Consider the following 16839-nt stretch of genomic DNA (forward strand, 5'->3'; position numbering starts at 1 on the left):
CTTTTATTAGTATAGACATATATATATAATCATTGCATTAATAGTCTGAGTCCCAACCTGAATTGTGTGGGTGGTGACGCTTGTGGTTGGTCTGCCATTTGGCAAACATCCGCCACGGTGTCCTCTTCAGTTGCGAGAAGCAGATCATGGAATATTGCATAGTTCACTGTCAAATATATATATATATGTATGTATGTATGTATATCCCGGGAGCCCGGCACTTCCGCCAAACCAGGAAGTGCCGGGGAAGACGACTGGGGACACCCGGACAGCTTCCGGGTGCGTAGCCGGCACTTCCGCCACACGGGGGTGTGTCCGCGGGAGATTGCCGGGAAGCAGCTGGAGCCATCCGGGTTCCTATAAAAGGGGCCGCCTCCCTCCAGTCATTAGTGGAAGTCGGGTGGAAGAGGACGGAGCTGGAGTGAGGACTGGAGGCGGCCAGGAGGAAAGAGGCACAGGACTGTGTGGCCTGGACATTGGGGGAATCGGTACTGGAGGCACTGGGGTTTGTGCACGTGATTATTGTAAATATTGTTGTAAATAAACAGTGTGTGGTGGAAACAGAGATGTCCGTCTGTCTGTGTCCGGTCCAGAGTTCACAATATGTGAGTATATATATATATATATATATATATATAAATATATATTTATGTGTGTATATAAGTGATGGATGAATGTTTTTGGATATAATGATTAATGTATTCATTCAAAATTAAATTGGACAAAATCATAATTTTTAAAAACATTTTAGCCAATGCTAATACTTACTAATACAAATGCTCATCTGATAGATTTAAAGCTGCTGTATTGCCCCAATCCAAATTAAACCTATTAGTTCCTAGGTTTCTCTGTAATGTCTTACATGTTGACTCAAATTTGTATTTCATTCTAAATGATGAAGTTTTCTATATAGGGTATTTGTTTAATCTAATGTGAGTTCAGCATCCAAGCCATGTGATACTAGAAAGAACCTATTGTGCTATGTGTGCTATTTAATGTGACTGTCCTATACTGTAGGAGGAGGAGGAGGTTAGGGGCACGCACTGATACAGCCCATTGCCGTACCCACCACATGACAAACCAACTCCCAGATTAGGAACCAATTGTAGCCATATAGCACTATACATTTTCTTATGACATAGGTATTAACAAATAAGTGCAAATTTTATAGTTATTGGTAAGTTGATGCAATATCTTATTTGCTCTTTTAAAAAAGCGACTTTTTCCACCCAGATTTCAACATTATTGTGTGATAAACTGCTTCCTGTTTTATACATTTAAAACACTTATTTTTTTTTTGTTTTATACACATAATTTTACGGAAAACTGATCCACAATTTTTTTTTATTGATTTTAGTGAAATCGCACGACATTCCTTAAAAATAAATCAATTTTTACAAAAATAAGAAAACGAGTCAATCCCCGTCCCTCAAAAAGAGAGCTAAGCCAGCAGAGTAAAGCTTAAAGCTAGTAAAAACAAGTAAATAGATGAATTAATAAGTTAATAAAAATAACTTTAGAAGAAAAGAAAAATGGAGAGAATCTGCTTCCTCTGTGCTTTAAAAGCTTATTCTAAAATGTTATTGATTAGATCCTGCCAGGTTTTGAAAAAAATCTACACAGATCCTCTAAGTGAGAATTTGATTTTTTCTAGTTTCAAATAGTATATAACATCAGTTACCTATTGACTTAAAAGAGGAGAGTTAGGATACTTCCAGTTTAGCTAGATCATTCTACATGCCAATAGTGTAGGCAATCACAGTTTGTCATTCTCCACTTTAAACCCATCTGGGAGTACACCAAACACAGCTGTTAATGGGTTAGGAGGGATTGTAACACCTAATCCACTATTTTTAAAGTACTAACCCTCATATATATTTGGTTTTAAGCATGTGTTAATCTTTTAAAAAATAGTTGTTTATTATTTGACAGCATCTCTGTTCAGTAGCATATATATTTGTAAATGAAACCTTTCTGTTTTTGGAACGACTATAATCAGAGCTTTAAAATTTAATTATAATGATATTGATAATTAATTGTAGAATTATGGTTTTTTTTATATTTTTATCCTAGTCTGCTGTTTTAAAATGTAAAACTCCTATTTCAGAATATCTGAGAGAATGAACCCAGTTTACAGCCCTGCACCTTCAGGGGTTCCCTATGCAAATTCAAAGGGAATTGGATATCCAGGTAACTAATCTTGCTAGTCAATGAAATTTTACTTTACATCTACTGTAATCACAAATTCATTACACTTTATAAATGCGCTGAATGAGAAAATAATGTTTAAGGTAATGATCTGTGATCAGCTGTTTTCTAAATAAAAAGAAGTATGGTTTCCCTATTAATTTCATCATTGACTTGTTTAATATTTACTGTATACATTATATAATGTGTGTATTTGTATATGTATTAATACGTATGCTTTTTTTGAACCCCATCTATATTATTTCTTACCTTACCATATGGTAAGCCTGTAGGCATTCAATCTCAAAATAAAGTATATTCAACATTTTTTTTTTGAGAATTGAGTATTATGCTTTTATGATACCTTAATTGTGTCATTAGAATGTGGGCACTGCTAGAATTTGTCAAGCTGTGACAACCAAGCAAAACCTTTTTAAAATATTTTTCATTACTTATCAGATACAGGACCCATCTTAGAGATAATTACCAGAACGCACAACACAAATAACAATTTGTACAAAATCTATGCACTGCAGTTTATTAACAGTTAATGACAATACTTAATTAAAATAGTACTAGGGATTATTTCTCTCAATGTGGTTGCTTGATTGTGAAAACATGATGTCTCAAAAATGTTTTTCAAATTCTTTACTGCTCCTCTCCCAAATTGATTCAGTCCTTACAATTAAGTGCACTTTATTTGCATGTTTGATTTATTTATGTCTACTTTTACTAAAATATTGTCAAAGTAACCTGAATTAAGGCACACTCATCAACCTTTCAGTTCAAGAGCTGTCAATGGTAACTTCTCCAATAGCTATTTTTACAATGACTTGTGCCAAGAGATTATAGATTGCGTGGCAGCTGGAGATATTTGCTGCATTTTTATATACCCAGCAGTTACATTTGAAATAAAGTTAGTTAATAACCATTTAAGCAGGAAATGCATTACATTTATTTTAAAATTAATACATTGTGCTTGTTATTGGGACTGGATGAGCCCATTTCCTTTTGAACTTCTGTCTCATGTCTTCCTATGATGCTACCTTTTATCTATCCTGAAAGCTGGCCTTTTATTTGTGGAAGTTCAGAAGTGTTTCCAATACCTTTGCCTCCTCTATTATCAGACTGCATGTTTGGTAGTAATGTTGTTGCTACCTGCAGCATGAATAAGAAGGATAACAAGGATCCTCTATAATATTTTTCATACACCATTCTAACAACATTTATGACAGTGATCATTATCACAAACACATCTCAAAGCAAGTGAGTATTTTAAAAATCACAGGTGTCATTCACAGGAATAATTATGTCAGAATGTATTGTTATGATGTTAAAAGTTACTGACTTTTTTTTTTCTTTTTGAAAGCTGGGTTTCCTTTAAGCTATGCAGCAGCTGCACCTGCATACACTCCTAACATTTACCCAGGAGCAAACACAGCATTTCAGTCTGGTAAGAAATTCAGTTGGAAAAATTTGTTGCATTAAATCTATACACAATTTTACTCGTATATCTGAAGTCAGTTCTGTAGGTATATTTCTTATTCTTCTTAAAGTAACAGATCATCTAGCACACTGTCCTGAAATTGTTTTTATGGGAATATAACAGTTTTGAAAAGATAATTTTAGCTGATAACTGGATCTAATATTTTTTTTATATTAATGTTACAATTCCTTATTAATGTTACAAGTAGTAATATTTGATCCTGGCCAAGTGTGTTTAAAACTTTTTTTTTTTTTTTTTTAAAAAAAACAGGGTACACCCCAGGCACATCATATAAAGTGCCCTGCTCTCCTACAACTGGCACTGTACCACCATACTCCTCTTCCCCAAACCCTTATCAAACAGCAGTATATCCAGTTAGAAGTGCCTATCCACAACAAAACCCTTATGCACAGGTAGGACAAAAATAGACATTAAATATCTTTATATACATCTGTTTATTTATGTTTTAGATTAGTTTTTAGATGTTTCATATTAGGAAATTAACTTTGTAATCAGAGTAGCATTGTGTCCATCTTCTTTAAAGTAAGTTGAGGCCATACATTGCAAGTGCTGTGTTTCTGTTTCTGCATTTATTTTCATTTTTACATTCTATTGGGATTTGCAAGTGCTGTTTCTTTTTTATTGTTGGATTAAATTTTAGTTTTCACCAATTATGTTGAATTGTGTTATATGCAATATCTAACTACTATTCCAGTTGTTCTGTGGACACAAATATTTTAAATATGATCTGTGTCTTCTACTTTGAACCAAAAATGCAAATGCATGTACCTTGCCTATGATGTTGTCAATTATACTTTCTTTTGGAGCTTTTGGTTTATTGTTAGGAGTATTTCATTACTGTGGTAATTAATTTGTCATCTTATGATATTTTAATAGTTACGAAGCTTGCATTTTATATTTTAAAGTAATTAAGCATATTTAGCAAAATGTACTATGTAATGAAAAGGTGTTTTCAAGTAACCTAGGGCATCTGAGACAGGATGAAAGCAGATTACATTAGGCTCCTAGGCCAGGAAACCATTTGTTTTATTTACTGAATGAGAATGGAAGCTGCCTTCAGCTTCTGTGCTGATAAAGAAAGGAGTTGAAAATGGCAAAGCTCACATGCGATGCTGGAAATTAGTGAACTGTCTATAGGACAATTGTATGTGTTTTGCTCACCGTGCCTACTTATAATTTAGTATGGTTCATTTTGCCTTGTGTCCGGCTAGCAACTGGGAGCAGCCAATGATGATAAGAAACTTTGTATGATGTAAGTAATCTAATTTTGTACTTTTAACTTGTGTATAAAAAGACCTCAACTAGTAGAAAAGCAGTGTGTATCTTGTTAGGATATGCTGTCATACCCAGAGGGTGACAGTCATTACTACAGCATTACATTGCTCAATGAATCAGACTTGCAGGTAACCAGAAGAAAATTATTTTGCCCCATGGTGAGAGTGAGTGTTATAAGCAGCGTTAGACAGAATACTATAGAAAAGTAATTAGATACTTAATACTGACTATATAGTTGTTAATTTATTCAGATTTATATTTTAATAGAATAATCAATATCTTCTTATTTTGGCTACTTCCATTAGGGGTTGCCACAGCAGATCATCTTTTTTTTCCATACCTGTCTGTCTATCTATCTATCTATCTATCTATCTATCTATCTATCTATCTATCTATCTATCTATCTATCTATCTATCTATCTATCTATCTATCTATCTATCTATCTATCTATCTATCTATCTATCTATCTATCTATCTATCTATCTATCTATCTATCTATCTATCTATCTATCTACGTTTGAAACAGAAATTATGTATGACCACAGAACACATTATAATGCACTTGCATTTGAAACGGAAATTACGTATGACCATAACAATCAGGTTACACAGAGAAGGTGAGACAGAGGCAGATCAAGAGAGAAGGATCGCAGGCTCGCTGATCAACATATATGAAAAGAACAATTGACAGCCTCACAAACACCCGAACAACGTGCTGAACAGAATCGAATTCGACGAATGCAGTATTCACAGGCTACCACATCACACAGACGTCAGGGTCTGTATATGGAGTTATTATAATATTAAAAAAGATTATTGCCTACATCCAGAAGTTGCAATAGGAGAAATGGACATCATGTGTGAGTACTGCCAAGCACAGAGGGTTACATTTAAATCACGTGGGATGTTTTGTTCAGACGGCAAGGTGAAATTAACACCTTTAGGCCATCCACCTTATTTCTGGCGCAAATCCACATTCAATTCATTTTCTACAAAACATTAGAAAATACAGTTTGTGTTTTCAGATGACATCATTTGGCACCACGGCTGGTACCGAGGAGTCTGGCTTAATGCCGTCATTTAAAATGTGGGGGGAAATGTATCATAGAATTGGGTCATTAATGCCATTGCCTCATGAGAGCCACAAAATTTTCCCTTCCACTCAGTGAGCGAAGCCACTGGGTGATCTGCTAGTGTGTGTGTGTGTATATGTATATCTCTATATATAATCTTCATTTGGGTCTTGATCTTTGTTTGTCCGCGAATGAATTAGAAGAAGCACTAGATTGCAGTAGAGAGACAGCTAAAACATATGCATTACATTAAGAATCTCCTCCAGGCTTATACTACTGAAGACTGTAGTACTCCAGTCACACGTCAAAACGCAGGCATTCCAACTAAACAAATTGTTGTGCTTTAAATTAACTAAAGAGATCTTCATTTAGATCTTGATTTTTGTCTGCGAATTTCATGCATGCGTAGACCACCTTCCAGTTTAGTACGTTGTTGTTACTCACGGATGTCAACAATGTGCCGGAATAACGAAAGGGGTGGTGGACAGTGTTACGCTGATTAGCTCCTGAGGCCTGGTTAGAGAATGAGATTGCTGAAGATAAAAGGTACGTGCCTACGTAACGTATGAATGAAAGAAAGACAGTGGGTAAAATGAATGACAAGCGTAACAGCACGTCCGGAAATTATTATTGTTACGTTGTAGCCGGCGAGTGCTGTGCGTCTCACAGTTGTACATGCTCACAAGTCAGTGAAGTGATCTCTATTTATGCTTTAAAGAGCCTGGATACCTATATGTCCCCCTTTAATAACCACTGCTCCGTGTATATTGCCTTACTCTTTGAATTGCCACAAAGCAATCTACGAGATTGGAGAAAGGTTGAGAAGACATCGTGAGAGGAAACGAGACGGACTGTGAACAGACAGAAACAGAAATGCTCCTACACCACCACATAATTACGATTCGGATAGTGATTCAGAGTGGGCCGTTCCTATCGAATCAATATCCAAGGGTTTTCTTTTTTAATTTTATTTCCCTTATAAAAAATCATAATGCTGTGCGACGAAGGGCCCAGTTCACGACTGGCAGCCAAGTTTAAACAGGGAGCCCTTCACAGACAACTTTAACACGTGCAACGTAGTTGGGCGCACGTGGCTAGTGTATATATAAATATATGCACATTTGTGTATGGGGTTGGCGAGCAAAGCGACAAGGTATATCTATTTATACCTATATTTATATCTAATCTATATATCCTTCTATATAAAAGCGGTCGGGATTGTCCTTCCGTTCCGTGAGTGCTACGCAGGCGCGGAGTTTCACACACGCCCCGTCTATTTTGCAGTGCATGATGGGATTTGTAGTTTCGTTTTTTCAGGTAAAAGATGATTTTCTACTCCAGACTGTGCGAGTAGCACTGAGTTTCACACACACCCCGTCCATTTTGCAGTGCACGATGGGATTTGTAGTTTCGTTTTTCCAGGTAAAAGATGATTTTCTACTCCAGACTGTGCGATATCTTCTTCTTCTTTCTTACTATGTAAAAGCGGTCGGGATTGTCCTTCCGTCCCGTGAGTGGAAAGCGTAGCGGTATTCCGCTTATCACAGACTAACTACTTGCAGCTTGCAGTACGAAGCGACATGATGTGAGCAGAGTTCTGGTGCTCCCATCGTTCCCTTGCTTTTGTGCGCGATGCGCAGGAAAAATAGACAAAATTATGTCTCTGGAAATAATGTTGATGGAGTACAAATGCCTCACCGCGTAGTAAATATCAGGGGGGTTCAAAAGGGCGACCTCAATATAGAAAAAAAGTTAAAATTTCATCACAAAAATAACAGAAACTACGAGTATTAAAGTAATACCACTCCAATGCAATATAACCAAATTAATGAGTTTGTATGAAATAGCAAATTGATCTACATATTGAATTGCCTTAAGAAGTGGTCAACTTAAAAGGCGGGTGAGCCTAGTATATCTGTATCTATCTATCTACCTATATCTATCTATATCTACAGTATATCTATATCTATATATAGATAGATAGATCTACAAACCGGATTCCAAAAAAGTTGGGACACTATACAAATCGTGAATAAAAACTGAATGCAATGATGTGGAGGTGCCAACTTCTAATATTTTATTCAGAATAGAACATAAATCACGGAACAAAAGTTTAAACTGTATCATTTTAAGGGAAAAATATGTTCATTCATAATTTCAACAAATCCCAAAAAAGTTGGGACAAGGCCATTTTCACCACTGTGTTGGCATCTCACCTTCTTCTTACAACACTCAACAGACGTCCGGGGACTGAGGAGACCAGTTTCTCAAGTTTAGAAATAGGAATGCTCTCCCATTCTTGTCTAATACAGGCCTCTAACTGTTCAATCGTCTTGGGCCTTCTTTGTCGCACCTTCCTCTTTATGATGTGCCAAATGTTCTCTATAGGTGAAAGATCTGGACTGCAGACTGGCCATTTCAGTACCCGGATCCTTCTCCTACGCAGCCATGATGTTGTGATTGATGCAGAATGTGGTCTGGCATTATCTTTTTGAAAAATGCAGGGTCTTCCCTGAAAGAGATGACGTCTGGATGGGAGCATATGTTGTTCTAGAACCTGAACATATTGTTCTGCATTGATGGTGCCTTTCCAGACATGCAAGCTGCCCATGCCACACGCACTCATGCAACCCCATACCATCAGAGATGCAGGCTTCTGAACTGAGCGTTGATAACAACTTAGGTTGTCCTTGTCCTCTTTGGTCCGGATGACATGGCGTCCCAGATTTCCAAAAGAACTTGAATGTGACTCGTCTGACCACAGAACAGTCTTCCATTTTGCCACACTCCATTTTAAATGATCCCTGGCCCAGTGACAAGCGCCTGAGCTTGTGGATCTTGCTTAGAAATGGCTTCTTCTTTGCACTGTAGAGTTTCAGCTGGCAACGGCGGATGGCACGGAGGATTGTGTTCACTGACAATGGTTTCTGGAAGTATTCCTGAGCCCATTCTGTGATTTCCTTTACAGTAGCATTCCTGTTTGTGGTGCAGTGTCGTTTAAGGGCCGGAGATCACGGGCATCCAGTATGGTTTTACGGCCTTGACCCTTACGCACAGAGATTGTTCCAGATTCTCTGAATCTTCGATGATGTTATGCACAGTTGATGATGATAGATGCAAAGTCTTTGCAATTTTTCGCTGGGTAACACCTTTCTGATATTGCTCCACTATCTTTCTGCGCAACATTGTGGGAACTGGTGATCCTCTACCCATCTTGGCTTCTGAGAGACACTGCCACTCTGAGAAGCTCTTTTTATACCCAATCATGTTGCCAATTGACCTAATTAGTGTTTATTGGTCTTCCAGCTCTTCGTTATGCTCAAATTTACTTTTTCCCAGCCTCTTATTGCTACTTGTCCCAACTTTTTGGGATTTGTTGACACCGTGAAATTTTGAATCAACATATTTTTCCTTTAAAATGATACATTTACTCGGATTAAACGTTTGATCTGTCATCTACGTTCTATTACAAATACAATATTGACATTTGCCATCTCCACATCATTACATTCAGTTTTTATTCACAATTTGTTTAGTGTCCCAACTTTTTTGGAATCCGGTTTGTATATAGATATAGATTAGATAGATCTATATAGATATAGATTAGATATACCTTGTCGCTTCGCTCGCCAACCCCATACACATATACAAATGCACATGGATTTATATCTATATCTATCTCTATATGTATATATCTATCTATCTATATATATATATATATATATATATATATATATAGAGAGAGAGAGAGATAGAGATAGATAGATAGATATCCCACACAATCAATTAATTGATATTGGCAGTTAAATTTAAATAATCAAAATATACATGGACTTAATAGGTTTTAATCATTAATTGCACTACTGCTTTTTGCTGTTAAAATATATATTTGCTCTATTTATTTTTTTTTTCTTTTCTTCAGTGTATCAGCTAGACATTTCGAATTCTTGAAGTGTTGTTATAAATATGGATTACCATTTTTATTAAGTAGTACTTGTTTCTTATCCAAACTTATGCTGTATGACACACCGTAACAAATAATAAACATAGTACAAATTCTTAAAGCTACAAATGTGTCAAATGTTCATAAGTTGTTTGTCAATAAGACACACGAGTAGCATGCTTAATAGGTTTATAAGCAAAAGATTAATTTTGTTGTTAAGGTAACAAGCCTATTGTTTACTAAGCAGCCAATTCAAATTCTTCTTTACATCTTCTTTTTCTAATTAAAAATGTAAGCTGCTGTGCTTGCACTCAAGCTTACTGTCCAAACTGAAACAGTGTCCATTTTAATTTAAAGCACAAAATAAAAAGGTCAAAATTCATTAAATTTGTTTTTCTTGCTGTTTGTCTAACTGCAGAGAATGACTCCTCAGATTCCTTTTTGTCAATATATTCACTTTCTTTAATGCAAAGGTTAATGTTCAAATTGCCTCTTCCTCTCTGCCATTCGGAAGAGTCTGTACTGCTAAAACAAGGTTTGATTTTCTTGTCTTTGTTTACACTGCATGAAGTTTGCTGCAAAAAAAAAAAAAAAGGTTGGCACTAGCTCAACTGCTACAAAACCTTCAGTAAAAGAACACTGGAACTAAATTACCATAAAACTTACAAATGTTGCGGCTGAAACTATCGACTTTTGTGATTGGCCATTTTACCAGGATCTGATTCATTCTTTTTTAGTGAAAATTTACCAATTTAGATCGGTGGCTGATTGATCGGAGCATCTGTGCATGGCAGAAACCAACTGATAAAGCTTAATTTGTTTAATTTAATTATACTCTACTTGTGTTCAGTATTAATGATGTATGTATGCTCTAGAATGGAGATAAATCCCACAGTGAAAAGCAGTTATCAAGGTTATTATAGTTAAATAAAATTATTTAATTAAAAAAATTAAATTAGCAAAACTAAAACTAAGTGAAACTATTAAAGTAGCTGGAAAGAATAACTGAAATAAAATAATTTACTAAAAATATTTTTAGTTTTTGTCAGAACTGGACTTACACAAGGGCTCACCTGGAATGCAGGGGTCCTGAAATTAACATATATTAATAAAGATTTAATATTTGGTTTTTAAATAAACATTCCTGCTGTTAGTTGTAACTTTTAACTCTAAAACAGTCATCCACCATGAGCTGCCTGCATATATTCATCCAGTGATGGGCGGGTGTTGACACAGCATTTATGGTGATAGAGCAAGGTGAATACGGAATTGTAAAGCGTGTGCTGAAGAAGGTAATTGCTGTGTGAGCACAGTGACAGTTCTTCAGGAGTTGACAATGACAGCATGATAAATTCTGGTTAAGTGTTAGTGATACATACCAATGTAATGCTTTTGCTTTGAATGTGATTTACCATTTATTGAATCTCTGGGACTCAATAGACAAATATTAGATATGGGTGATCCCTTACAAAATTTCAGTCTGTTCAATAATGATGGCATCTATACTAATAAAAGGCAAAGCCCTCACTCACTCACTCACTGACTGACTGACTGACTCATCACTAATTCTCCAACTTCCTGTGTAGGTAGAAGGCTGAAATTTGGCAGGTTCATTCCTTACAGCTTACTTACAAAAGTTGAGTAGATTTCATTTCGAAATTTTACGCGTAATGGTCATAACTGGAAGCTATTTTTCCTCATATGCTGTAATGGAGTTGAGCTCGAAAGCTGTGGGGGGCGGAGTTTACGTGTGACATCATCCGCCTCCCACATAATCACGTGAACTGACTGTCAACGCACTACGAAGAAAACCAGGAAGAGCTCCAAAATGCGCTGAAGAAAAGATGCATTATATAATTGAGAAGGCAGCGAAACAATAAGAAGTGAGCGAGTGACATATACCCATATTCATGAGTGCTGCTACTTCGGAAACAAAGCACGGTGTAAACCTGAAGTTTAAATTAAGTTCATAGACACGCTGCCGCTGGCGTTTGACATGCCCACGGGTAATGCGGGATACAAGTTTAATGAGAGGACGCAGGATATAAACGAGAGTTCTGATCACTTTGTAACTAAGTTAAAATTGCACGTGAATGGCTGTATTTATGCAAATTCCGAGAGACTGTGTTTGTGGGGGATTGACAGTTAAGGCGGGTGGTGAAGTCACGTCATCATCTCCCCTCCCATTCACCTAATTTCGCTCTGAGCTGAGCTCCGCAGCCAACGCAGTCTTACAGAAGTGACTTTGTGATGCTGCTACCAAATACTCACAGAAAAATCCACAAGTTAATACACACGCTGTCTCTAGAGTTTCTCCACACTGAATCCTCCAGGCACTACTTACAAAAGGCTACATTGACAATCGCACAGCTGAGAAGCCTAGATGCATGTGCTCCATAACGCATTAAAAAAATAATGCATTTAATCACAGTTTCAATTACAAGCAAAGGGGAACTTCTGTCAATGCATGACTTCATGGTGCACCGATTACATTGATCAGCGCTTCCCAAAACCTGAGTATATAAAGACAACGTTGGAATATTTCGGAATATATAATGTAAGCACTGAAATATATAAAGTCAAAACTTAAATATATAAAGTCAGCGTCGGAATATATAAAGTCAAATCTTGAATATATAAAGTCAGCGTCGGAATATATTGTCACGCTTGGGTCACAGATTTTCACAGAGACACAGGAGGTCGTAGAAACAAGAAGGATTTTTATTGAAACACTGCAAACACATGAGCTTAAACGTGCTCCATGACAAAGATGACAGTTCCGCTACGAGCAGAGAGAGAGATAAAAGTAAGCAAACAATCAATTTTCAACTGACAGGCGCTGCACAAGGCTTTTAAGTTAGTGGAGTATCGTGCGAGGTTTGCATTACGCGTTATTGCGCAAGTGAGAAAGTAAAGAGCAATGTGAGGGTAGTCTGTGTTTCAGGGGTTGTGGTTTGCCCAGGGGCGTCTGTATCTTCTTGGGGTGCGATCAGCCCTCCAGCTCACACCCTCCCCCTCAGCTTTATTCACATTCCCGTGAATCAAGCGACTCTCTGTACTAGGTTCATTTAGTCGTGATAATACGTCTGTGTTGATATATAATTATATATATAAAGTCATCGTCGGAATATACAAAGTTAGTGCTGGAATATCCATCCATTTCCCAACCCGTTGAATCCGACCACAGGGTCACGGGGATCTGCTGGAGCCAATCCCAGCCAACACTGGGCGCAAGGCAGGAACCAATCCTGGGCAGGGCACATGTATCATTTTCAAAACATTAACCGAACAGTGTTTTTTTAATTTATTTTTCTGAATTTTGCGTTTTTGTTAACTTACTTCAGTTCAGAGTCGTTTCAATCAATATATTTTGACTTTGACTTTATATATTTAGGAATGAGTTTATATACTCCGATGTTGACTTTATATAATCAGGAATGACTTTAGAAATTCCGACGCTGACTTTATATATTCAGGTTTTCACTTTATATATTCCGACAGTGACTTTATATATTCGGGAATGACTTTATATATTAAAGTTTTGACTTTATATATTCTGGCCGACTTTATATATTCAGAAAATCAATGTATTTGCCTGTTTCGCCCCCATAGTATATGTGAGTGTGTGTATATATGTACACATGTGTGTATATGTATATATATATATATATATATATATATATATATATATATATATATATATATATATATATATATATATATATATATGCCAGCAACACTCATGACAATGACGTTGTCAATCATGTTACATTATTATTAAAATGTTTCCTTTTCTTTTTACTTCTCCGCTGCCAAGCACGGGTATTTTGCTATTATATATATATAGATATGACAACAACACTCATATCAATAACAAAACAATTACATTAACAATCATGTTACGTTATTTTAAAATTTTTCCTTTTCTTTTTCATAACTTCTTTTACACACTACTTCTCCGCTGCGAAGCGTGGGTATTCTGCTAGTTTTAGCTATAATTCTGACTGTGCCGAAGATACAGTATGTACATCGCAACTAATACAGCAGCACACAGTAAGCCAAATTCCTGGCTGTATATGAGTCTGATGTTTGTTATAATGAGCTGCTACATTTCTTTGTGCTTCTTTTATATCAGGAAGTAATTCAAACACCCTAAGTCAGACCACAGGTAGGTAGGTGAAAAGAGTCTGCCAACTGGTGAAAAACTAAACATACTAATGTGTCTTTACATTTATTCTGTATTTATTAATTTATCTCTTTTAATTTTAAATTCACAGTTCAAAATACCTGATATTGTGAAAATAATCCAGTGGAAGAATTATGTTTTAAAATATTTGTCCCCCTCTTTTCAATCTTTCTCACTCTCTCAAAATAGTTGAAATATACTTGTTCTTAACATCAGCCATGTCATACATATTGCATACCAGGGATTTTTCCTGCCTTTCATCCAAAGCTGCTGGGATAACAAAACCCAGTATGGGAGATCTTTGAATGCAATATTAATACATTAATTGTAATCAAATTGTCTTGGAGCAGGATATGTTTTGTGCTGTAGACTTTCAGAGAAAAAACCTTCAAACCTTAACATTCACCTTCATTACAAATTAGCCCATTCTGGGCAAGAAAAGGAAAAGAAGCAAAGTGCTCAACACAGATGACATAGAAAATATTTTAAAAATTATAAAATTATTCATATTCATTGTCTGGTTTTTGGTTATGCTTCTTTTTATCAGACAAAAACAAAACCAGATTAGTCAACCATGTTGTATAGTAAGCTTCCACTAACCGTAAACTAAACTTATATCCAAACCAGTTAAACAATGAAGGAAAACTAAAACTAAACTGAATTTTCATGTAAGGTCAGAAATAATACAGAGATAAAAACTAATATAAAAGGGCAAAATTATAGTAATCTTGGATTGTATGTCTTCAGTTTCATTCGCACATGTTTCAGCATATGCTCCATGTGTTTGAGGCAATCGGAATAAAGGGTATATTTCACTATAGATAGTATACATTTTGGTATATAGTGTAAGAATTTCAGTGCACATTGTAAAAGTTTCACTGTATAGTGAATGCATTTCAGTATGTAATTTATTTTTATCACAGCTGAGTGTATACACGTCAGTATGTAGTATGTTTCACTATGCAGTTTATGTATCTAAATATGCAGTTATTTTAATTATAATATGTAATGTAAGTATTTCTGTGTACAGTGTATGGATATCAATTTGCAATATAAGCATTTGTGTGTACAGTGTGTGCATTTCAGTTTTTAGTATAAGCGTTTGTGTAGTGTATACATTTCAGTTTGCAGTGTATGAATTTTAGTACATAACTGACTGTGTAGGTTCAAATGGGTAACCATGAGCAGGTCATTTCACCTGCCTTGCTCCAATTGGAAAAATCAAAAGAAGTGTAACCAGCTGTATCTCCAATGTTGCCTTGGATAAAGGCATAAGTCAAATAATAAATAATTATAATATTATTAGGTCACGGAACCTACTTACTTTTAAACCTGCTATACACAGTTGTCCTTGAGTAAAACTTTCCTGCATTAGATCAATTTCTGCTTTTCCTAACGCAGTGGCTTTTTTGATGGTCATTGCAAAACACAGTTTTACTGTAAAGTGTATTCTTTTGAATTGAAACTGGTAATTATTAGAAATAATGTGAAATTTGAGTTTATATTATTATCATTATTATTAGGGCCGAGTGATATGGACTTAAATTAATATTGCGATTATTTTGACCTAAATCACAGTATTTCTCAATATGTTCTTAAAACACTTTAAATATTGAAAAACAACACCATAGAGACATGTATACCAAACATCAAATATACATGTTTTTCTATACAAAGTCCAAAACCTGTATACTGTATTTTCTCACAACAATATGTAATATTAGCAAAGGAAACTTTTTTCTTTTTTAAAATAACAATTTCACATATAGCTATGCTTTATAGAAGCAGCTCAAATAACATGTTTTTTTTTCTACCATTTTTGTTTTGTATCTTATCTAGTTGCATTTTAGCTTCCATTGTTGGTATTGCATATGTGTCTTCCAGTCAGTAAACCTTGCTCTTTCTCTCTGACTGTTTTACATAAGACAAAGCTAATCACTGATCATAATATTTGTGTATGTGTATATTATATACATACTGTTTTATGGTAAAATCATTTGTAATGGTTCCAAATTGTGTGATTTGCATACCTGTACTTTTTCTTGTTTGTGACCGACCGTGATGCATGTGGGTTCCTATTTTATAATATTTACAGGTATAGTATGTACTGCTTTGGCAGCAGTGCAACTTATATTTTGCATCTGATGTTTTTAACACCTTCAATCATCTTTGTTTCTCTGTAGAATAGAAAGGTAGTTTACCCAGCTGGTGCCAGGAAAGAAACTTTTAAGATGTGCTTGGTGTGCTTAAAATTCAGAGGGAGGCAGTGAAATTTCATGGGACCCAAAGCCATTTTAATGACCCAGGGAAGCTTTACTTTCTCTTTCATTCTGAATGAATAGTGAAGTAACATCTCTCTATTATAATCTATCTTAAGCAGTGGGTTCAGCTGCTAAATAAACTTTTCAGGGCTAACTACCGCCAGCTTTCTGCAGAGTATTCATAAATGCTAATACAAAACGGATATGCTGTATGTTGAATATCCATTAGTGTAATTAGGAAGCTAATGACCACTAACTCACATCATACAATAAGTCAGCGCAACGTTAATCATCATCCATCAATTTAAAATATTACTGAAATGTTAAAAGGGGGAAAAAGCAGCAGCCTTCATGGTTTTCTTTTGCGTGACAGATGAATGCAACTAATTTTCAAGTAAGTTGTAAC

General features: G+C 35.6%; 1 protein-coding gene across 4 annotated transcripts in view; it reads left to right on the plus strand.

Annotated features, from left to right (window-relative positions):
• Positions 1–16839, plus strand: part of fam168b (family with sequence similarity 168 member B) — a 63448-nt gene that overhangs the window by 22928 nt on the left and 23681 nt on the right. For all 4 annotated transcript variants that reach the window (XR_005635004.1, XR_005635005.1, XM_039764387.1 and 1 more), the window contains exons 2-4: positions 2108–2190; positions 3557–3640; positions 3944–4086. Coding sequence is in view for 2 of the 4 variants with exons in the window: in XM_039764387.1 (XP_039620321.1) it covers positions 2121–2190; positions 3557–3640; positions 3944–4086 (297 nt within the window). In the remaining 2 variants the exon portion in view is untranslated. The remainder of the gene's footprint in view (positions 1–2107; positions 2191–3556; positions 3641–3943; positions 4087–16839) is intronic.

The sequence above is a fragment of the Polypterus senegalus genome, chromosome 1 (assembly GCF_016835505.1).
Source record: "Polypterus senegalus isolate Bchr_013 chromosome 1, ASM1683550v1, whole genome shotgun sequence".
Taxonomy (NCBI): domain Eukaryota; kingdom Metazoa; phylum Chordata; class Cladistia; order Polypteriformes; family Polypteridae; genus Polypterus; species Polypterus senegalus.